Source organism: Cyanistes caeruleus, chromosome 1 (assembly GCF_971803275.1).
Source record: "Cyanistes caeruleus chromosome 1, bCyaCae1.hap1.1, whole genome shotgun sequence".
NCBI classification, from domain to species: domain Eukaryota; kingdom Metazoa; phylum Chordata; class Aves; order Passeriformes; family Paridae; genus Cyanistes; species Cyanistes caeruleus.
This window is the reverse complement of record NC_141701.1, coordinates 56,338,749-56,363,653: the sequence shown is the minus strand read 5'-3', so window position 1 is coordinate 56,363,653 and position 24,905 is coordinate 56,338,749. Positions and strand designations below refer to the sequence as shown.

General features: G+C 37.1%; 1 protein-coding gene across 1 annotated transcript in view; it reads right to left on the bottom strand.

Annotated features, from left to right (window-relative positions):
• Nucleotides 1-69: 69 nt before the first annotated feature.
• DOK6 (docking protein 6) overlaps nucleotides 70-24,905 on the bottom strand; it is a 253,203-nt gene continuing 228,367 nt past the window's right edge. The window contains exon 8 of the mRNA XM_086893825.1: nucleotides 70-11,728. Coding sequence (XP_086749951.1) covers nucleotides 11,589-11,728 — 140 coding nt within the window. The 3' untranslated portion in view covers nucleotides 70-11,588. The remainder of the gene's footprint in view (nucleotides 11,729-24,905) is intronic.

The following is a 24,905-nucleotide window of genomic DNA, read 5'->3' as shown; positions in this document are numbered from 1 at the left end:
TCCTCCCCCACTCCTTCACCCTCTTCACTCCCCCCCACGCCCAGAAGAAAACAAAACAGGAAGACTCTGTCACTGTCAGGTTATATTTAATAATTTATTATAAGGTTTAATTGCACAAAAAATAAATGAGAACATGGAAGGTATATGAGTAAATGATGCAAAGCAGAAGAAAGCATGACTGAGAACATTTACAAAACAATACACATACATATGTAGTTGTATGTGTGCATATGTATATATTCTGCTGAAACCTACAGAAGAAATCACACAGAAATTGAACAAACAGACAAAAAAAAAATAATCCTTAAACAAACAGAACTAGAAGGCAGACCTGAGAATTAGGATCTATGCATCTTTTGGCCTTTTACAAATCTGCTGAATTACTGAGGACAGAATCCCAGTGAGCGAAGGTGTTACCATGACAGCTGATAATCATCTATGTCTGCTTACTGCAAACTGTGTGCCTGGCCCACCTATGCCTGATTCCACTTCTCTCTTGAAGCACACATAAAAATGTTGCTGGAGACAGCGTTTGGGGGGTTTTTGTTTGGGTTTTTTTTGAAAGGGGTTAGTGGTGGAGGCATCAAGAGTCTGCCTACAAGTCAGGTACTGGTTCTGCTTGGCTGGCTAGGAAGAGCATCACAGCCTGACAGTGAAAAGCACATTTTGCGCAGCCTTCTCCAGTGGAAAGCTTTCTTTGCGTGCACAGGAAAATAGGAGCCTAGGTTCTTCTGAGAATAACATGGACACAAGGCTTCTCTTCACTATTTGAGCAATAATAGCATCATGTGGTTACTCTACACTTCAGCTAAAAATCTAAAATCCTAAACTAAAGTGTCCTTTCAACTTATACTGAAGATTTGTTTACAACATCGTATACCATTAAAAACATCTTGTTTTGGTTTTCTGTACTCCTGAACAAGGACACGTTGCGATGGATGTTTGGTTTATTTTTAAATTTCACTAGCCGAAGGTTTTCAGATATACAAATGCTTGAATGTGAAATTAGGTGATGAGGATACACAGAACCATACTACTAACATTGGTTGTTTATTTCCTGAGTTATCAAATGTCATAGCATGTAATTCTAAGTTGTGCACAGCCTTACAAATGAAACCTTGTAGCACTGGGTCATTTCACACATGATCCCCCGATAGAAAAATGCCAAAATGACAATGTAACGGATTTGATTACACAGAAGGTCTCAACTGGAGTCCAGATACACAAACATCCATAAGCTGAGAAGATGGTATTGTTTTACTGCTTTTAGAGACAGTCAAAATACATCCCTGCTTTACTGAGGGTAAAAAAGGGGAGAGGTTGAGGTTAAATATCTGGAATACCAGACTGTTTTGATTATTTGTGGTACTGCCCTTATTTCTTTTCTCTCCTGGCACTTTCAGCTTGTCTTTTCAAAACAATTGCTTATTTTTGAGATTTGAAGAGAAACAAAAATCTGTAGTGCACTCCTTTGCAGGTGTGTAATCTGTTTTAATTCAAATTCTGTAAACATTAGTTCTACCAGGATAATCCACAGGGAAAATCACATCACACATAGCATAATAAGAACAGTATGTTATTTTTTTTTCAAAAAACAGTCCCAAAACAACAGCTTAATTTTTGTACCCATACTAATATCAGTGAACAGCAGCTGAACTAGTGACAAGTTAAAAACAAGAATACCTCCAAACTTATCAGTATTCTCATTGGTTTAAAAACTAGTAAGCTACACACAAGAGAAACTTCCAAAAGCTCAATTTGAAATGCAATATTAGAACTCTTTAAATATTTTATGAGTCTGGTAGGTTGGGACCCAGTAAGAGTTTGTTTGCTGTTTGGATTACATAAATAGATTTTCCAGTGTAAACAAACCATTGTTTATTGCTGCTTAGTTTCAATATTTCCCACAGATTTGTCCTTTGCTTTTGGAAATGTCTTCATTTTTTTTGAATAAACTCCATCAACTGTAATTTGGAAATTTTATGTTCAACAATTACTGTGCTATTTCATGCTGTACCACTCGCTCAAATAGTTAAGAGGAAGGAAAAAAGAATCAATGAAGCAAAATGACACAGCCATGGATAGCATGGATATCATCTCAGCATACCATCTAAACTGTAAAATAGTTCTATGGGTTTTTTAAGGTCTTAGAAACTTTGCTGAAAGGAAATAAATATAACAAAATGTGTTGTCATTAAAAAACAGAGTGTTAAATACCTTGAAGGGTATTCTAGGGTAACTACTGTCTGTGTGATTTGAAAATGAATATATGAGATTAAAAAAAGATTAAAACCTTTTCCGTAATACTAAAATTAATGTTTTCACTGGGTCAAAAAGGGAAATGTTTAAGTTGATGTTCAAAAGAATATTCAATGCTTAATAGTACAACTAAATCTTTAAAGGGTGCAAACTCACATCTCTTTGAAAAAGACTTCTGAACGTAGGAAAGGCAGTCACCAGAGTTTGGATGAACAGGACAAGAAAGAAACTCACAGTCTACGAAAGAAGGTGAAAGTTAGAACCTGTTATTTTTTTTATTAATTTCAGACACATTCCTTTACCTTAAGGAACTTTTGGGACTGTAATGCCTTCATGATACTGCTCCTTCTGCTAGTCTTCTGCTCTCCCTTGGCTGTGTGTCTTGGGCTAAGACAATGTTTCTGTGAGGAAATACGCTGTTTTAAGGGCTGGACCCACCAAGGAACACAAGAAACTGGACTCCTCCACACCCCCACTTTTGGCAGGGTAGTTCAGCAGTGACCTCTTTCAGCAATAGTTCTTTATGACCTCCACCTGACCTAAATTCCCAGCCACTTTCTCTTTTAGGCACCTACATGTTTTCAAGAATGCTCAGAAATAGCTTGTTCTAGCTATACTGTGCAGCTTAAACACTTGCCTCCTCTCCAGGTCTTATCCCAGGATAAGGGGACAGGAGAAGAAGACCAAGGAAACACAGCAGGCAGAACAGTTGAAGTATAGCTGCTACCAGCATTTGTTAGTTTACTCCTGAGAGTTCCAAATAAGAAACCTTACTTCAGAAAAAGGAAAGATTTCAGCTTCAGAGGATTGTTCAGAGGATTGATCTCACTAGCAGTTTCATTTCTAGGGGGGTGTCTTTTTGGTTTTGTTTGTTTGTGTGCTTTTTTGTGTGTGTTTTTTTTTTAAGGATGATGATGATTTTTGTAATTATAAAGATTTAAAGATTTTATAAAGGGCACCAGGACTCTGATTTTTCAAATTTATTTTTAAGTCTTATGTGCATCATAATATACTCTGTTATGGAGCTCTGTGAAAGCCCAAATCAATGGTATTTATTTACAGTAGCTGAAACTCTGCCTCAGTGAGTACACCCTATTGCAATTTCCTTCAAAGCTGAGATGCTCAATAGGAGTTAATCCTCTGAATAGCTCTGTAAGTCTGACACTAAGGATTGTTTCCAAAACCAGCCCATCTGTCTACAAGGTAGGTGCTAAAATGTTCTTTTAGGTTACAGAGTAGAAGCTGTCCACCAAGCTATTGGACTGTATTGTTCAAGGTGTAAGCAAGGCAACATAAAAGACATTTCCAAATCACAGACATTCCTGGAGCACCATTTGGGACGAGAATGCAAGACATACCTTCATAGCTGTGCCTGGGGTGTGGTGTCAGGGTATCTGTGGGCTCAGGGTGGCCACTGCTCCTTTGAGATCTCAGGCAAAAAGTTCCACCCCAAGGCTAGAGACCCACAGCAGTCTTCCAAACACTAAATTGGACCAGGCTTTTCGCTGACACACGAAACGCTGGCTCATCCAGCATCATACCTGCCAAATCACTCAGGAGATGGGAGACCTTTCCCAGTTCTCTCTCAGCCTGCATCAGACAAGTAAGCATGCTCTCTCCCCTGCCCTCTGAAGCTGGGCTCCTGCACAGAAACAAGTAATATTTTTAGGATGAAGAAGAAGCTGCAGGGCTTGGTAGGACACTCCCCCACCAAGAGGCTCCTTGTCTTTGCCTTTGTCCCTGCCTTTTTTTTTTTTTGTTGTTGTTGTTCTTTTCTAATAGTGCAATGCATTGAGAGTTAAGAGGAAGAGCACCTGGGTGGGATAAACAAGTGATGAGTTTGCCAAAACTTCTTTTAAAGCAGGGGAGCCTCAGGAAAATTGAGATAGCCTCAACTATCTCTATCTATCTCTACACACTACTGGGGCAGTCAGCCACCATGCCACAGGAGTGACTAGTGCCACTGCTCTGACTAATTTCCTGGCCCTGATTAGGCTCGATCTATAAAGCTGGATATTTGCCTTACTATCTGTGCTTTAGTCTTAAAATTATATATCCCTACATATAACTTAGGATATATAATGTTTGAGCTACAAATACCAAAGAAAGTGTACAAATCTATCTAACACAAGTTTCCAAAGATTATTTCTACACTATCCACATTGTTAGCCTGTATAGTTAGATAAAATAATTAATGTGAATTACTACCCATGGCTGACATATTTCTTCTAAACTTATGCTTACTTAAAAAGACAACTTTGTAGTTTTAGAAAAAAAGAATCTCAGTGGTTCTAAAGGGTATTTAACAGCTCTCAACAGTTTATTCAATTAGATTGTTATACTAAATAATTAATTTGTAGCATTAACCACTAAACTTTATAAAATAATTTAAGTGATCAATAGCTTATCATAGTAAGATATAAAAAAAACACAGTATATTTTTTTTCAATTTCTTTCTTCAATACTTTTCTCTGTTTGTTTTAATGTCTATATGTGTATTTGAAAAGAAGAATGTATGTTAGAAATATTTACATGAATGAAAATTAATCTCTTTTAATGACCTTTTTATTTCCTCTGAAATAAAACTGTCTTAAGCAGACATTTATTATTTTCTTTGAAACGTCTATAGTTTACCCAACAATGGTAGAATGGAAGGAACTTTCCTACAGAACCCTGTCAGAACATTTTGTAATTAGAAGAATAAAAGGTTGAGCACCTCTGTATGTATTATTTATGGATCATAAAGGAAGATATCACCCAGAATTCAATCAGCTGTGAAATATTCTAAATCATATTTTTGTCAATATCTGTCTGCAGTGAGTTTCACAAAGTTGTGCAATAACAATGGTGGTGCACTGTGCAAAATACTGTTTTTTTCTATAGTGCATAACGCAGGTTAGGCAGACTGGTGCTCGGAGCTTCCAGCCAGGTTAGGGAAAACAAGTCCATCAGGCTTCAGTCCATTAGTACAGAGTGACCTGGAGCTGTGAATTAGACTGAACGCACATCATTGCTTCCAGCTCCTGATAAAGGAAGAGAAAAAGAAGTTGAATGCTACGGGAAACTGTTTTGTACTCAACATGGCTCACTGCTGTGTGCTGAAGGGTTTGCCAATTTCTCCTGATCTTTTTAAAGATTAGAGAATCTGTTTTTATTTCTGTCGATATTTTACCCCATTTTTAACTTCCTTTCATAAATTTCTCTACCTTTCTGTAATGATGATTTTCAAAGAAATAAAAGGTTAGGTTATATCATTCTTTGGTAAGAAGTCATAACACTTTTTTTAAATGTGTTTTTTCCTTGTAACCATCTCAAATCAAAACAATTTCAAAAAAACTGTTCTGGATATCTCCTGTCACAGCCCACCATCTATGGAAACTCAGGAAATGCAACAATTAACATCCCCAAGAATAATTTTATTTTATGTAATTTATTCTGTTTTAAGTATAGGAGCCATGATGAAAATAAATGTTTAACTGAAACCCTTATTTTGGTTGTTGGTATGGAATTGCCAAACCAGCCAATTAATTTTGTGCTATTTTCTATGCCCACTCTGTCTTGCTATCATACAATTTTTAAAAAGACTGAAAACAATGTGTCAGCTGATTAAAAACTAACTTCATTCATGTCAAATATTCTCACAGGAAAAGATCTGCTGTAAAATATATTAATGCACTTGACAATCTCAGGATTGTAAGAGAACATAGTAAATCTGTTGAACCTCATGAGGATTTCTGTATCAAAGCAACAAAAAACCCCAATGAATTTCATTCTTTGGGACTTTAAATGTGATATTTAAAATGATTAACTTCTTCATACTAAAGAGCCTATTATTTTTTGAGCTTACATTCAGTTAAAAAGGAAATATTGTCTCCATTGCAGCTTGCAATATTCATAACAATATGGACATTGTAAAATAATTTAATTATATTTAATCATACTTAAACCTCAGTTACTTTCATATCTGTTTTAATTGTGTCTGTAAAAATCTGTTGAGCTGCATAAGCAGGTAAAGATCTTTGCAAAGTGAAACCTCCATTTTCTTCAATAGCACCTGTTCACCAGCAGATTCTAATACTTAGGTTTCTAAGCAGAATGCAATTTAAATAATTGCTGAACACAAAGCACCTTCATCCATCACCTTTTACAGACCTGGACATGGAGACAAACTTTTGGTTACAACAAGGGAGTCGGCATTCTTTACGGTTTCTTTCATTCCACCATAAACCTGTCCTTGTTTTCAATACACCTCACCTTTTTATCTAAAATAAAAAATGAGCATTTATTTATAATATCAAGAATAAACACATCACCCTTCATGTAGTGCAAGACTTTATAACTGCAGAATCCATACATCCAGCCCTTTGATTTTAAAGTTATGTCACTACAGTGGTGTCACACAGTCATTATCTTCTACTTACAAAACATAGGCAGGCATTCTGACCAGTTCTCTGTGGTGAAAAATGTAAAATTCTAATATATCCTGTTTTATAATAAGTGTGTTTGGAAAAAGTCACAAGTATTTGGATGATGTATGGAAAAATGAAATTTTCCAGTGCTGTTGGATATATTCTTGTAATCAAAGAGCAGCTTCTCACACTTTTTCCACTGTTCACTCCATTCTGTGTGTGGATAAAAGCCACACTATTCCTTTGCAGCAGATATAAAAAGGAGCCAAAATACACTAAAATTAAACACTAAAGCAGAGATTAATTGGAACTCATTACTCCTTCCTTTTTAGTATTTTGTAAATAATTCTATATTTCATGCTCAAATGCACAGCTGTTCAAGACAGTTATATTTTCTAATGGAAAACCACCCTGCAGTTTCTAGGTTACCAGCTGAAAACTAGCACATGTGGCTGGTGAGCTAAGTCTGAGTAGAGATTTATATGCTACAGGCTGATGGGCTTTGTCAGTTCCTAGAGATCAAATATGTCAAAAAACCCTCCTCTCATAGCGTTGCCTTGTAGACTGGATAGCTGAACAAACATGAAATAATTTTTTTTTTCTGATAAATGCAATACACAGATATGATTAATGATTGACCTTTTTCTTCTCTTTGCCGTAAGCAGGTAAGGGTCGTCACAGATTGCCTGCACTTGGCAACTTCTAAATAAATGGGTGCCTGAAGGCTGTATTTTGTACTTAAATTATTGCTATAGAGAGCACTTTAAAACACTTTTGCCCTCAGATACTCAATTTCAACCCCTCTTCCAGCAAGGTCTTATTAACTTAGAACAAAACTTGATTATAGTTTTCTGCATCCCAACAGGATTTCTATATATGTGTTGTGGAATGAAGTATTTTCCTGAAATGTCATGGTAGACTTTTGACAAAACAGAAGAGAGCAGCTATTGTCAACGTGTCAACAAACTTCTTTGGTTTGTCAATACATTTTCAAGCTTTACTTGTAGCTTTTGTAGAACAAAAAAAGAAGGAAGCAAACCCAGCAAAACCTTCCAAGGACAGAACTTGATACACGTGACCATGTGTCTGCCACAAAAAATAATTTCTAAATATTTACTCAGTAAAACAGCAAACTCCCTGCTACAAGAGATTTTCCTTTCTTTTTCTTTACATAGGCAGATGAAATTGTTTGAAATGAGTACACTCACAGACAATTTAAACTATAAATAATGACATATAGCTATTTAAAAAACATGATTATTCAAGTTCCTTAGCACCATTTGATGATTTATTAGCAGTCTCTTTCAATTTCACTTTTTCTGCACCAAGTGACTTCAAAATCAAAAGTACCAGCATGCATCAATCTATAACATTCACAGTTAAGATATATTAGCAACTATATTTAGTGATGCCATGTGTTATTGGTTCATAAGGGTGAATATATTGTTATCAAAGGGTGATTTAAAAAAAAATGTAAATCATGGTTACAGTTATATATTCATAACACATCCTCAGAACCAAAATAAAAGCGAAGGCTTTATTTTATTTCTTCTACTTTATCATGTACTAATGCTAAGTTCCATTTATACCAGCTGCACCTGGTTGCCACTGCAGACATTTTGTTGCCCTCCATCCCTTCACAGCTCATTAGCTGAAAACAGAGAGCAACTCTTGGGTCAGGAGTAGACGTCTTATCTGTGTGCCTTGCACAGGAAGAAAGCCGAGACTGGAACAGGGTCCCATGGGGTCCCTGGGTCTATTTAAAGGCCGTTATAGTCTCTAGGCAAGCAGCTCTACCGTGTGCTTCAAAAGAGAGTTTTCCTTCTGGTGGAAGCACTAGGAGCTGTACAGAGTAGTCTCAGTGGCCATCACTTAGGTAATCAACAGGCATATGCCAGGAATTAAAGCAATTCCATGAAAACAGGATTTTCTGTCAAACTGGTATCACAGTGTCTGCCTGGTTCTCGTGGAGCTTTTCTGAGGAACATTTGTGGAAGCTATGTGAATACACCAATGTAACAGTGATATCATCTGCTCTTCTGGAGTGTGGCAGCATCCACTGGATCCTGAATATTTTTGTGCTTCAGGTTACCAGTTGTCTTAGACAACTTAGTACATTGTAAAGCTGCACCTTCATTTTCAAATTCTAGTGTGCTTATGTTCGGTCTCTACAAGAAACAGGTTCCAAACAGGTCAGATTTGCTGTAGATTGGTTGTGTTCTCCAGCTTTGTTCAATTTTCTGGGTATTGTATGAGACCTCACATTTTATAAATGTATGAGTTGAGAAGATGGCTGCATTACACAATAAAAGCAAAAATGATTAGTAAAACTACTATATATGGCCATATATTTAGCCAAAACTGCTATAATGCCCCCTTCCCTCCCTTTTTTGGTGTGTTTTCTTTGAAAATAGCATCTGCATTTTCATAAACTTGACAATACTCATTTACTGCATAGGAAGACAAAGCCACAGACAGCAATTGTTCCCCAGGAAACAAAAAGAGAACTTTATATAGACCTTACGCTTCTTATCGGAATACAGTTGAAGTACTAGGCTGAGGATTTAGATAGGTTCTTAAAGTAAATGTAAATTAAACTACTATAAAGTAGTTATGATATTCTTCTGTTTTACCTTTTCCCCACTTTTTGACTATGTAGAATATGAATTATTAAATGACTACTATTTAAGACACAGAAGAAAAAAGTTACTTGGACACAGCATTGAAACCTGTAGGACATATTGCAAACTTAATCTAAGGAGTTTCAAAGAAAATATATATATTCTTAGGGCACATGAAAGAATCCCAGTTGCAAAGGAATAAAAAAACCTGACCATTTCCCCAAAAGGCAAATATTTGGCAAAGCTGTGCTGAGTAACAGAATTACACCAGCAGAATATCTATGCTTTTGTATCACATTTGGCATTTAATGTTTGCAAATTGGAAATTTTCCCTAAGCAAAATGTCAGCTGAATCTTTTTCTTAAATAAAAGTGTGAATGAAGCTTCCTTGGTGGGTACAGCTTTGAGAGAACCATGGGTACAGTGTCCTGACAGCGTGGGAGAGCAGTTTTTCATTTTACCTCATCAAAATACTCTCTGTAGGGAGCCATTCTATTCCTGAGTATGGCAGCACTGTGAGAAGGAAAAGAGGTAGTGAATGAGACAAGGAAAAACGGGAAAAATAAATAAAGGTGATTGTGGTTGGGTAGAATTGTTTCATTCAAGTGGATCACAAAGCTTTTTTATTCAGCAGCCGTTCACTGAGGTGTAGAAAGCTGTAAGTCTGCGAGGCCTCTTAGCCAGGAAAATGGTTGGAGGAAAGCTGACCATACCATATCAGTAAATGTTTAATCAAAAGCAGAAGTTTCTTCCATACCTTTTAATACATATATATATATATATATATAATGTGCATATATAAAACAACCCAACAGCACTTTTTCAGTTAAATTATAGTACATAAAACCGATTGTTTAATTGGAAAAGAGTCTATGTGTCTCCTCTTTGATACATTTCCTCAACCCGTCCTGAGAAACAACCAATGAGCTGAATCCCTCTGGTAATCATGGCAATAGTTTCACACTGGGAACAGAATACAAGGCTCCTCAGATCATACAAGAGGGCAGATTTTTCTCCTCACACTTTCAAACATTTCAGGGCATCACAAGGAGTACATAAATATTTCATAACAGTTACAAAAGTCTAAATGTTCAGGATAGATAAAATTCATTCCCCACCTACAGGTATGCCTTCCAACTTATTCCCTCATTACTGATTACAAACACCTACAACAGTTCATTTTTTAAAGACGTCTTCCAAAGACAGAAAATTTCCATTGAGAGGTACTCATCCTCCTTTTGAAAGTAAACAGATGCTTGACACGTGATCATACAAGATACAATGTGCATCTAGAACAGAAATCTGAGAAGGAAACACAGAAAATCAAAGTAACGCTGACCAGAAGGACAAGACCAGAGCTCGGCTCTACCATGTCTGGCCCAGCTGTGGGTGGTTGCCAGCTGGGCAAGTGGCCCACTTTTTTTTGTTTGAAGAACAGTTTTCCCGCTTTTTAAGTTAGGCTTGCAGGCATGGTTACCTAAATGGTTTGCGAACAAGAAGACTTTGCAGCAGTTCTGAGGACAAGACTGTGCTGCTTGTAGGGATGTTCACAGCTCTTAGGGGCATCATGAGAATTGCATGTGTAAGGGATGAATTTGTGCCCCAGGAATTTAAGATTAGAGCTGGACCAGGCAATAACCTTACCTTAATGCATCAAACCCTATTCCTGACAAAACGTATTAGCCTGCTACCCCAGTACTTGTTGGTGTCTGGCTCAAAAAACACCCAACCAACCTCTAGGGCAGTGAGTGAACCCACTCGGATCTGAAGGTGACCCCTGCAGCTCTGACACTGCATCTTGAGCTGGCGACATTTCAGCGACGCCAGTGGGAGTTGTAGGCCGTGGCAAGGACCTACAGAGGTTGTGGATGAAGACAGGCTGGCCTGCTGAAGGGAGGGCGGGAAGGAAGGCCCCAGTGTCAAATGCGCCATTGCAATGGAGCCCCAGAAGGGACCTTCTCCGGTCATGCAGAAACCTTCACACCAACCAATACAGTTTCATTTGTTTCCACCACTTTCTTACAACACAGACGTGTCCCCCTTCCTCCCTCCCCCCAACCCCCCAACCCCTCCTTTCTGAACATATCGACAAAAGGAACGGCAAAATAAATAAAGAAAGACTTAGCCTCTGCTTCGGGGAAGCCGCCTCTCCGGGTTTCCGCATTGGCGGTGCCCCGGCTGGAGCTGGTAGGCATCAGTTTTCACGGCAAATGGTGGGTGCAGAGGGGGCCAGCGGCTCCCCGGCCCTGGCGGGAGGCTCCAGGCTCATCTGTCCATCTCGGCCGGCAGCCCCCGGCTGTCATTGCACCAGCCCCGAGCCGTAGCTGAAGGCGTAGCTGCTGGCCAGCGACAGCGACTGCTGGTGCTCCTCGCCCTGCTCCGACGGGTAGCTGGGAAATGTCTGCGCCCGGGACACCTTCGCTGAGCCGAGGCTGTGACCTGGAGCGGGGAAACACCAACACGAAAGATGTAACCGGGCTGTGGAGCCTTTCAGCACGGACATAGACTCCAGTGGATTAACTTCATACTGCCCCACGGTGCCAGGGGGCCTGGAGAGCAGACGTGCTTCATCGGTTCCTCCTGGAGCTGCAGAAGAGGGTATTTCCTGTGGCTGAGGACACAAATGGCTGGCATATTCCTAGCCAAGGCAAAAGGTCCCAGACCCAACTCAGGCATAATTTAGGGTCAGAATTCTTTTTCAAAATTTAAGAGTGTCATATTTGTGTATTTTCTACTTAGTAAGTCTTAGTTATGTCCGTTAGGACTGACAAATAACTAGTGCACATCTTTTTTACCTGAAGCACTGCCTGTGAAAGTAATGCCAAGGGTTTCAAAGGGATTAGTCCCACAAATGCCACTTCATTTACTTACTGTCCTTTGAACACGATGCCGGTTTGTCAGGTAAGCACAGAACTACTGTCGTTCTAAAATGTCCTGGAGGTGGGATATGGTGCATGTGGCAGGATACTGCTTGGGAAGAGGATGTGCCAGATGCATTTTCAGATGGGCTTGCAAATCTCATACAACCATTGCTTTAATCAGCAAGATGGGAAACCACATGTGAAAAGCCAGTGATGAAACTCAGGTAACCCTGATGACCCTATTCTATAACCTGATACTTTTCCTACTTCATATTTCCTTTTGAAATTGAGATTTAACTAGTAACAAAAAATAAACTTCCAAAGTACATCTCTTCATGCAATGAACTCTTTTTTTTTTGGAAATGTATATTGAAGCTTGAATCCAAAATGGTTTTACACAATGCTTTTAAAAACGTCTTAATATTCTTATTAACTGTAGGAATGCAAAATCATATTTTTATGTCAACCACATAGATATTAAAGAATAGCTGCAATGCTATAGACTCAAATTCTAAAGAATTCAGCTCATGCTGACGTGTTTTAGAACAGTTAGCAGCTGTCCCAGTAGTGCTGGAACCAAAGATGATGTTTATCAGATTTGGGAAAACTTTTCCTAAACTTGCATTTGGAAAAGTTCAATCATAACATGTTACTGACTTCCTCATTAAAAAAAATCCCATGATTCCCCCTGAACATGGGACTATCAGAGCAGTGCTGGGACCAAGACAGAAAAACACCCAGTTAAGTGAAAAATAGAATAAAAGTTACATCTTAGTGACACTGAAGTCAATAAAACCAGAATCTGAATTCCCAGTGGCATGTTAGTGATCACAAAATCCCTTTCACCGTACAAGCAAGCAGGGCGAGCTTTTCATGTGTATTTTTACTATTTGTTCATTTGGTTAAGTTGGCATTGTCCACCAAAACTTGACTGAGATGAAAGGTTTAAATTTTCTGCTTCGAGAAGCTTTTGCATCAAACTGAATTAAAGTTTATGGTGACTGTGAGCTCTGAGCTACACAGTAGCCGATAATGTTTGTGAATAGTCTTAAAAGTTTTACCGCTTTGACCAACTTTTAACCTTGATATTAAATAAGGCCTTTATTAATTTTTTACTTTTATTTCAGATTACATCACAATTACTGTCAGTTTATTTCTTAATCTAATGCAAACCTAAACATGAGAAGATGAATGATTCTAGATTTTAATTTTGTGTTCCAAATCTGACACATTTCCTTCTCAGGACGTAAGCTCTTGCTTTCCTTTTACCCAGAAGTTAGGATCACATGTCTTTTAAATGCCATAGGGAGCTGCTAAACCAGGCACATGATTTCCTATGTAAAATTTGTCTCTTTTCTATTAATAAAGATAAATAAAGTATGTCAAGGTATAACTTGCTTTCATTCTCTTCATTTATTTTATCCAAAGAGTATAAAACAATCCCTGTGACAACAGGCAGGAGTATAAAGACTTACCATCCACAGAGTTCCCTAAACTCAGACCTATTTGTCTCATGTGCTGTATCTTGTAAAATTAATTATAAATCCACATTTGTAGAATAGTGTAGCTTTAATGGAGTGATGAAGAGCGTCCCTAATACACTAATTTCTAGCCACTAATTTCTAGCTAAGGAATTCAGGCAGTGTCTTAGAATCTGGGTGAATTTGAACCTATTAGAGTTAAAAAGGAAATGAAAGGCAGATCTTTCATTTCCTGTTCATATGTCCCACAAGCCAGCATGTCCCCAGAAAAAGAAAATTTTTAGATCTTATATGTCACAATAGGGCTGATTTTTGCCATTCTGCAACCAAAGAGGTTAATGAGGAGAAGTGACTTCTCTCCTAACTGCCAGGATATGTTGTGAAAGAGAAGAGAGACAGATCAAAAAGATTAAGGCACACTTAACAGAGCCAAGATGTCTAAGACTTCTGGTTGAGGCTCAAGCTGAACAGTATGACATCAATTTATGAAAATAATAACAAAAAGAATAGAGGACATTGGTTCAAATGAAATGAGAAAGCTATGGCTAATAGAAAAGTTGTGAGTTTGAAAATAATGGACATAGGCAATATATTTACTTTCAACTTATATTTAAAAAAAATCCAATTAATTATATTAATGTACTTCAATAAATGAATAAGAAAATGATGATGGAAAAATAACAAAATAGACCAAAGGTTCCAAGTTGACTTAAGACTTTTAAGTAGCAAATTTCAAAAATTTAGGGCATTTTTCATCTTTTTGTTAAAATTCGGCACATCATATATTGGAAATTCTGTATTATAATAGTTTCTTTTATTTTCATTCCTAAATATAATTTTAACACAGCTGGTCAGACTTACGGAGCCCTAGGTACTGCAGTGTCTCCAAAATTACACTTTATGTCAGCAGTAAGGATTTTGAAACTAAAGATACAAGTAAAGTTTTTGCAGTAAAGGATAAAAGTTCCACAGCTTCCTAAATTTCCTGCTTCAGTCATATTTGGGCCTTAAAAGATTAAGAGAGAAGAAGAAGAACACTGTTTGTGGATTTTGCAGCTCTTTGGTACCACAGCTGCTTTTAAGAACACAAAACTAACTCTTCCCTCCAATTCTTCTGAAGTCAGCATAAGATTAATTTGATTCATGCAGACTTCATGACCTGAAGACACCAACAGAGCTGGGGGAGATTTTTTTTCCCCATGTCTTACAGAGAAACAGTTGCTTTTTTTTCTGTTCCAGGACAGGACCTCAGAAACAGAAGTATTATTCAGCCTGCTTCATCCTTTATTCAAATTTACTCTCAGGATTATAGAATGCAATGAAGCTGCAGTCCAAAGCAATTAGGTATGAATGATCCATCAAGAAAATGTAATGTAACGCAGCAAATTACATTAAATTAGATTTTTCCTGATCTTAATTATGTTGGAAGCAGAGGCAGTATACGCAAGGATCTTATTTCATGGCATGGTGCTTATTTATAACAATCCTTTAGAGGAAAAAACCCAATGGTTTCCTAGTAACAGCAGTGACTGATGTACATATAAGTAGATCGATCACAACTTCTGAGAGAAAACTTGCAGTACTAAGCTAAATGAAAAGAGAAAAAAAAAAAGGAGAAGAGATCCAGGGATAAGCTTTAAAAGCTCGCTTACTGCTGCTTATTGGGATATGTTTCTGCTTTAGATTCAGAATTCAAATTCTTAACCAGAAGGCAGGTGCCAACCCTTTTTCTTTTCTAAATGAAATAAAGGTCACTTTATATTCCAATACAAGAATTCAAGGGACTCTCATCTGACGTTCTTTTGTTAGAGCACTAGTCTCTGATGTACATGTCCTGTGTTAAAATTCCCCTCTGCCTGTGGGTAAGGTTCAACATTACACTTCCCGTGGAAAATCAGCTGAAAATGTTCCTTTTCTGCTCTGTACTGACACTGCTGTTCACTGTCCCTCAGTGGAGCCACTGAAACTGAAAAGCTGCTTTGTATACTGAAGCACTTTGGTCGTCTGGTTTGCAAGAGCTCCGCAAATCTCTGTGCCGGCAAAGCTGAGGAGCAGGAACAAGCAGCCAAGGGGAAGAGATGGCAGGTTTTTCCTCAGGCTGGTTTCCCTGCCAGATGGTTTGTTAGGCAGATGATGACCTGTGAGCAATGTGCCACCAAATGCAGGTGAATGCCATCACCACCAGACTGCTCACAGCTCTGATGCAGGAGCACTTTTGAAACCCCGTGACTAAGCTTTTCCCATATAAGATCTAATATAAGTTTATGTTTCTGCAATACAGTGATTAAAAATTAATAGAATCAGAGACTCCTGTGTTTTGGCGTCTGTTGCAGGCCTTTAATTACTTTATATGAGATAGCCATTAGCTAAAAATAAAGACATTTGCAGATGCGCAGCAAGCTTTCATCTGGGATTTCTTAACCTCAGAACAGATGACTTTACAAACAAAAGGATGTACTTCTAATGCATTTCTATTTTACTAGGTAAGAATAATAAATTTAGTTTTGAAAATAAAATTTGATATTTCCATTTCCAAGATTATGAGCACAAAATTGAAGTCATTAAATTAAAGCCAATTGCGTACCTTTATTAGTACTGTGTTTTGAATTTGGGAGTATCTGAGACTTTAAAATTGCAAGAGTTCTGCAATTGCTATAGATGTTTCTATAAATTCTGTAGAAAAACATATCTGGTCAAAAGAAATTTCTGTGAATCAATCATTGCAAGCTGAGAATAAACAAAGTGAATCAATCATTCCATTGTAAAGCAGTTGTTTCTTTTTAGAAATATTAATTGGAAAATTCTGTTCACAATAAACACAACAGTCTGGGAAGCAGGGAAACAGAGATGATGATATTTTATCATTGCACAAAGGATAGTGCATGAAGGTGGAAAAAACCCAATTAGCTAACAGATGTTTCAGGAATGAAGCGTTAGTAAGAAGAAGTTAGCTCTATGTTGTTTCCTCACACAATTCTCACTGGACAACATAAATGGAACTCATAAGCCAGATAAGTTCCCAAAACTAGTACCAGTCTTTAATCTAGACTTGTGTTCTCTGAGGACTTTCCCAATAGCAGTGAAAGTTCCTATTTATACCAGAGGAGGCCCAGAGATTGCATGGAGGATATCTTTTGAATGGGGAAGCTTTTCTCAAAGTGCTTCAACCTCTGATATTCTTTGCAGCATTTTTGTTAAGACACGAGACAGAGTGCAAAAGGCACTGTAGCTTTGCATTGAACTTTTTTCCTATAGGGAAAATTAAACTCTTACTGAAAAGAACTAAATTTTTATGACTGCTTATTTCAGATGGAAGCCTTTATCCTCTAAGAGCTTTTGTTGCAAAGAAAGAGACTCCATATTTTATACTGGATAAAGAAAAAACATTCCTCCAAAAAAAACCCCTACTTTGGTCTCAAATCAGTTAAGTGGCTATTATTGCATCAAAAAGGATACTTTCATTTAAGGCAGAAAATAAATGATTGCTGCTACCCTATTTATAAATTGACACTGGTTAAAATTCTGCCAACTCTCTGTATTGCATATACAGTGTCTTCTATTGAGCAACTGATGACAAAGCAGCTTTTCCTTTTCTGCTGTTAGATGATTGGAATAACTAAAGCAAAGTTTCATAGCAGGACAAACTGCTACAAAGCAAAACATTTATTTTGCAGTAATGATGCAGTTGGATTGGAAGGGCATTAATTGGTACAGCAATTATTATGCTGTCACTCACAAAAAGATGCAATGGAAGGCAGCAGATGGAAACTGAAAAATAGCATAAACTACATTACAGCATATTGATTTCCATATACTTATTGAAAGTGAAACTGTGGGCCTGTTGCAGTTCCAAATAAAGAAATACAAATTTTCCTTTGAATTTAACTGCAGTTGGAATAAAAACTCCAGGGAGCACAGCTGGGCTCCAACTTTCATATATTCTAAAATAATTTTGGATTTAATTTTATCAGATACATATATCTTTCTGAAGGGAGAAAGAATATCAAGACACCTAATTTTCACAGCAGATTTTTAAGAAAACAGTTTAGTTTGTTTATTATAAATACTTTTCAATAAAATTAATTTAAATTGAGAATAGAATACATTCACTCTCTATTAAGAGAGAGTGAATGACAAACTCTCACCCCACCTTTTGAAATATTTATTTTCCATTCTTAATTGAAAAATATTTTCATTTTCCTCAGAATTTGAAATAAAAACAGTAACTTTTTTCTTGTGCAACATCAAGATTAGTAAGTAGCTGAGTAGGTACATATTTGTAACAGAGCCATATCACTTTCCAAAACTGGGAAATTATTATTTAACTTAAAAGTCTTTGGCATTGTCATGAAGTCCTCCTCTAGCAAAGAAGGAACTTTATATATGCATGCAGAAGAGACTGCAGGATTGCCAGTTTAAGACCAGTAAATTTGCAATATGCTGATTTTCAGCATTCCAATTTTGGCACAAGAATGCTGGAGTTTAATGAAGAGCATGTCTACATGTCAATATTTTGAAACACAGAAAAATTGTTTCAATACCTACAGTGTGAATTGCTTGTAAATATATACACAGGAAAAACAGGCATTATTTCATCTGTACCCCTCCCTAAAGTAGGCTATTTAAAAGCAGTATCTTGAAACACGTAATTAAAGACAATGTATTGACTGAAGGCCAGGCCAGCTTAATTGCTGCTGTGTTTTTCTGGGAAGTGTTTTTGAATACTTGCTCTCCTGCTGCACTTAACCTGTGAATCACCTGCTTAGACTATCACAAGTTGATAAAGCTCCTGCAGTAGAAATATTAGAACATCAACTACATCTTTCTCAAGGATGAGTAGGTTTATCTTGTTCTCTACATTTAATTGGTTTCCATTAGGATTTTTTCCTAATAAGGCATTTACATGTGTTTACAAAGGGAGGAGACACATATAAATCCCTGCTACCTAACATCTCCACCCAGGGCAGGGAAAAGTAAGTTATTTACACATCCCACATTACCTAATGGTCCTTTCCCCTTCTGCTCATGTTTCTGCAGCCAAAATCTGACACATATTCAGAAAAACTGATATATTTTACATAATATATATCTTTGACTTGTGCTCTTCTATTTATTATCTGTATCTGTAGGCCTGTGTGCCTGAACTTCATGGATTTTAACTAAAAGAAAGTGGAGCAGCAATTTCTATAGCTTAGTGCTCTGAGCTAATGTGCATGTAAGCATAATAAACTTGTAGTTAGCTTTTTTATGTTGTCTCCCATATAGAAACCACACCAGTCCTTGCAGAGATTAATTCATTTTGTCATTGCAGCTTATTACACTAGTGCTAATGTTGTAGTACTAAACCAGCCTCCTCTCACCCTCTGTCCTGAGTGCAGCTCTTTAACTATGCCAGCACAGTTGAAGGAGGTTCAATCATGTTCCCACTTGACACAGAATTAGGCTAAGGTCCAAATTTGCTACAAAACAAATATAATTTTCCAGATGAAGACTCTCAGAAAGAAGGATTTCTGACTTTGGTCTCACAGATTCTATGGAAGTGAAATTTTCTGCAGTGATACTTTGAATTTTTAGTTTCTTGATTTAAAAGTATTTTTCAGGGAAACCTGATAGCCTGGAATTGAGCAGCCTCATCTTACTACAAACTATTCTGTAGTACAATGAAATACTTTCTTTTCAGCCATTTTTCTTGTGAGAGAAAAATATTCTCTATTTTTTTTTTTTTTTTTAAATCAGTTAAAGAAAGTATTGAGCTGCTCTTCCTGACTTGCACTAAGTTAGGAGAGTTGCAGGTTTCTCTGAACCATTACACAGATGATCCAAAATTGGTGTGTATGGAGAAGTGCCTGTGGTCAAGGATTTTGTTTTGTACTGAAAGATACAGGCATCACGACCTTGAAGAAAAGCTTTCTAGAGGAAATGTGGGCAGTTTAATACTGAAATGTATCAAAATGCCAGCAAGTTAATTAACAGCAAATAAAATCTTGAATGAGTGCCCTAAAAAAGCTACCTGAGGAGGCTGAGTACTTTGTCCAAGGTGGCTAGCATCCCCGGCCTAAATTATCCTTTAAACCACAGGCTCAGTCAACCAGAAACTAATATAAAACCTAATATAAAACATCTCCACATAAGTTGTAAAATCGAGGTTTGTAATGAGTATACTAGCTGTTTCTGAACTTGTGCCTGCGCCAAGTAAATTTATTTCATTCACCACAAAAGTAAACAAAGACTAAGCATTTTTATACATAATGCATATAGTTTCACTTTCGTATTCAAGCTCAAAACTCAATGAACTTTTTAAATAGAAACTTCACAAAGCAGACATTCCATGTTGGTAATACTAAGGAAAAAACCAAAAAGGCAGAGGAGAAATTTCTTCAAGTGACAATTTCCTTCACTTCAAGGAACATTTGAATGAGATCCTATTGCAAAATGCTAGAAATAAGAAGAAAAGAAAGTTGTGATCCTAGGTGCATATGGGAGAGGCTAAAGTGGGAGGAAGGGACAACATCTAGGGAAAACCCCAACAGGAAAATTATTTTAGTGTTTATTTTGTGTCATAGAGACGTAACAAACCAACAAAAGAAAATACTCAGAAAAATTAGCCTGCTCCTGGGATAATTGAAAAGCAGGAAGAATATAAAGCTAGTGAAAAAAAAGAAACAAATGTGAAGGACAGATAAAATTGCGTGGATTGAGTTACTTTTTCTTAAATAATTTTCTGCCATGTATAAGTAGGTTGAGCTCCACACTTTGCTTTCTGCTTTTGACTCCTGGGTAGAGCATGAAGTCATTATGACAGCCAACTCTGGTAGATCTCTGGGCAGAAATTGATTTGGAGTATACTTTTCTTTTACACCCTTGCAACGAACATGTACCAGAATAATTTAAAGCAGGTAGCTATGTATGGTGGTGTTATCATCCCGTTTTACCAATTTGTTAGCTTAGTGCTCACTTTTCTCGTCCTCAAAATGTTTAAGTTGTGTTTTTATTATAGCCAAACTAAATGCCCACTCAAAAGAGAGATTTTATCAGATAGATTGTTAAAAAATCAATGCCTAAACCTATCACTGATGTAACAGAAAGCATCTTACTGAAAAATTCAATGTAAAAATGCAAATTTATACATTGCATATCACTTTGATGTTATGGAATATGTCACTGTTAAATATTTATTGCATTTCAAATCATGTTGACATTTCCCCTTGGATACACTATTCCAGAAAACACTATACAGGCCTGATAAAATTCAACTGATACTACAGAGCTGGAGTGAAACAGTGAATTTCTAATTTAATATTAGAATACCTAAAGTGAAATGAAGGAAAAAACTACTTGCATCCATACAAAGTGTGTTGTGTGGAGTATACTGCCTTTGAAAAGGGGTACTATTGGAAGCTGATTGACCAGCACTGTTTAATCTTGTGGCTGTTATAATTCTGCTGATCTTTAGTGTGGCCAATATTTCCTGGCCTGGTAGTATTTTCATTATAAACACCCCATTCACAAAGATTTATCACTAGACTATAAAAAAATTGCCATAAAATGAAACTCAGCACATGAGGTCTGAGAACAAAGTCAGAGAGCAAATTTGGTCTGACAGGATGGAGGGAGTATGTTTTCCACCACATTTTATATAAGTAAAATGCAGCCTTGATTGGAAAAAAAAAAAAAAAAAAAAGAAAAAAATAGAGAAAATATTGGCAGACATTGGGGAAATAACATAGGGAAAAATGGAGAAAAAGGATTTATGCCAGCTCAAACGGATATCTATTCTACAAAAACTATATTTAAAAGACAATTTTATTATGTGAGTAGAACCTGAGAATTACACACATATAAAACAGTAAGCCTAAGACATTCAGGTGATATTTCTGAGCCCTTCCTTTTGCACTCCCAGCCAGTTTCTCTGCACACCCGAAGAGCCAGGAAAATAGGGAGATTAATGTTAGCAAAAGTAACCCTTATCAAAAACAAACACACAAAAAAGGCAAATCAAATTGCAAAGCATGTTTTATGTATGTTGGGTTTGCACTGTGGAGTCAGACATGCTCCACTTCTGGGCTGTTCAAAGAGGTGGGAATGCCTGCCTGTCGGGAATGGCTCTGAGGTGTAACAGGACCATCATTTTAGCATCAGCTGTGCCTGAGATTACCTCAGCAAATGGTTGCACTGCAGATTCAGTCCTGTTTGAGCCATGCTACAGCTTCTCGCTGCACAAAAGCAGCAAAATTCATCATCTGTTTTTGATCATTTTCTTCTATCTCTGTTACAAAACTCAGAGTCATCCCATTACTGCACTTCCCTGAAGTATCTGAGGACTAAGTGCTGCTCAAGCTGCAGACAATGTCGACCAAGAACAGGAAAAAGTCTTGGACTCTGGTAAAATGCCTTTCCTTCATGGCACTTTGTATTTATGCTGTAACACAGGGAATTAATCTTGCTTGTGTGTATTTTGCTGGGGAGAGTAGGAGGGTGGATTGTGGGAGATAAAAACGCCTTTCCCAGTTTGATAAAATGAGTAATTTAAACTGACTAAAGATTTTCCTTTTTTTTTTTTTTTTTTTTTCTGCCATCAATGAGAAAAATTCAGAGAAGATCTCACATTAACATATGCAGGGATACAGCTTTCAGAAACACAGCTTTCACACGTTCTACCTTTCAAAATCTACTTTTTTACCCGTATATTAAAAGCATTTATTAAACCATTTGTTGTTCAGATTTAGGGTCTCTGTGAAATAACTTCCTATGAAATTAGCCTTAGAAATGTTCTTTAGAAGACATTAATGTTATTTCAAGCTGCAACTATATAGTAACAGTAGATGCCATGTAAAAGTGGAATATTGTATTAGCTGATAATTAGCTCTCTGGAAATGTTAAAAATTTTCCTGAAACACTAGAAGGCAGAAAGATATACCTCTCCACCAATTTTAAAGGAGAAATGATTTTTTTTAAATTTTGAGGCGCAATTTAAAATTATGGACTGTCCTTAATAAGACTTGAGACAGCAGGCACAGTACACAAAGAATACAGAAATGGATTTTATGACATGTATTTGAGGTATATTTTGAGGTGTTTGGTAGAAGCCATTGCAAATGGCTGAACAGTTTAAGAAATAGATGGAATAAAGGGAAGGTTTCTGTCTGTACTGAGTGTAACAGCACTCTGAGTTCTTTTGTTCATTGCAGAGATTGCATATATAAAATATGTGGCAATAAGGTAGTTCACAGAGACTAAACAAATTATTTTCCTCTATAATTTATTCTCTAAAATAAAGAAGTTTATTGATTTTTAGATTATAGAAGTTTAATTGGAATAAAGTAGATGTCTAAAACATCAATGAAGCACTTGGGAAAGTTAATCCATTTTTCATGACTCTATAAATAATTTCTTCTAGCTGTAAAAGTCTTCAATTACCCACCAGGAAATCAAAAACAATGGCTCTAATTCACTGAGGGATGCAAGTGATATTCTTTTGCTTTTTTTTCCCTGAAAGGGAATTCACTGTGATTCAGTGTGAACAAACTGTGCCATTTTTTTATCGGACTTGTGCAACAATGGAGGAAATGAGTGGAGGTAAAGTAAGGTACCTCTTAACTCTGATAAGGGGTGTCAAAGAGCTCAATCTGCTCGTTTCTGGAGATGGGAGGAGTTCCCTTCTTTTTCAGACAACAGAAGAAACAACTTAAGCCATGGCACTTCCTTCCACATCCATCTCCCCCCAGCAATAAGCAAATAAACATAATATGAAAACCAATGGTAATAGTAAAAAACACTGAAATTACCACCCACATGCCTTCCCTGGAAATTCATTATTAAACTTGTAAATATTCTGTCTTGTGTTTTGTTTTTTTCCATTCCTTAGCTGAGGATGGTTTCTCGTTAGCATTCCTTTTGTGGCCTCTCAAATCACAGAAGTTGTTTGAGCAGCGCAGCAGCAGTCCCTTCAAAAAATTTCCTTAATTCCAGCTGCTGGGAAGAGAGTCCTGACAAACCCAATTGCTGATCTGCTGAAGCAGGAAGGGGTTGAGAACTATCACCTCTCAAATGACATTCATCCTGTCCTATCTCACTGCCTGTTAGTTAAGTGTTACTAAAGCAAGCCAGGAAATGACAAAAAAAAAAAGTGCCTGCAGCAGAAGACAATAAGCAGCAATCATATCAGAACATGACACGTACAAAGTAATTACACTTCATACAGGCATTTAGAGAAGAGTGCTACATTAAAGCAAGGCACTTTACTGACGGCACTTTTGCCATTGGCTTTAACTGGAAAGAACTGTAACACAGATTTTAAATTCATTATGAATGTCTGTGGTTGTAGCACGCAGGTAAGAGATGCTGAGGGGAACAAAGATGAATTAATCTCCCTGAAGGGTTGAATGCTACAGATATTGGTGGTTGGTTGCAGTTTACCTAATAGCAAGATGGATAGCATGGGGCCATCAGCAGTAGAAGTGAAAGTAAAGTAATACAGAGGACCCACTTCACAGTTCCTCAATGAGATCTCTGGAATTTCTTACATATGGCTCGACCATCCAGTGCTCCAGTCATTTACAGCTCTTGGCAGTCACACAGTGGCATCCAGTGAAATCCAGAAAATGCAGCCCAGACACAAAAGAGATTCAAACCAGCTTCCGCCACTATGGCTTGCTGCCTTTTGTCCTATTATTTTTCCTTTCAGTGCCTATTATAGCAGAGCAGCATATAACGTGGGAGCATACGAGACACTATTCCTGAGTTATGGTGCTACTTCTCCATGAACACTGCAAAAATTATTACCTTGCATGTAAATTTTTAGGTTTACTAGTACAGCTCTAAAAGGAGGGAAGTAAATAACAGAATACAAGTAGCTTTCTGGCTGGGAAAAAAAAAAAAAAAAGGCAATTTAGAGAGCTGAAAATCAGCTGTGATTTAAAAGGAAGTTAAAATATGAATTCAGCAGAAATGACAACTCCACAGGTACCGTATCTGGTGAAACATGATATCATACTTTAACACTAAGGGAAAATGGCAGCTTGCAAAACTGTGCTGTATGAGGTACTGGCTACAGGTTGCAAGAGTAAAGCCAAACTAAAATTAAACATATATACTCTCTATTTCAAGAGTACAGTGAGGACAATTTAAAAGGGAACAACTAATAAAACAAACAAAAAACCAAAACCCCCAAAAAACCAATTTCATAAAGCAAATTACTTTTACCAGTTTTCCTAATCTATGTCTTTATAGCCTACTCCTCCGTGGAGCAATAATAATTAAAAATTAGAAATTGTG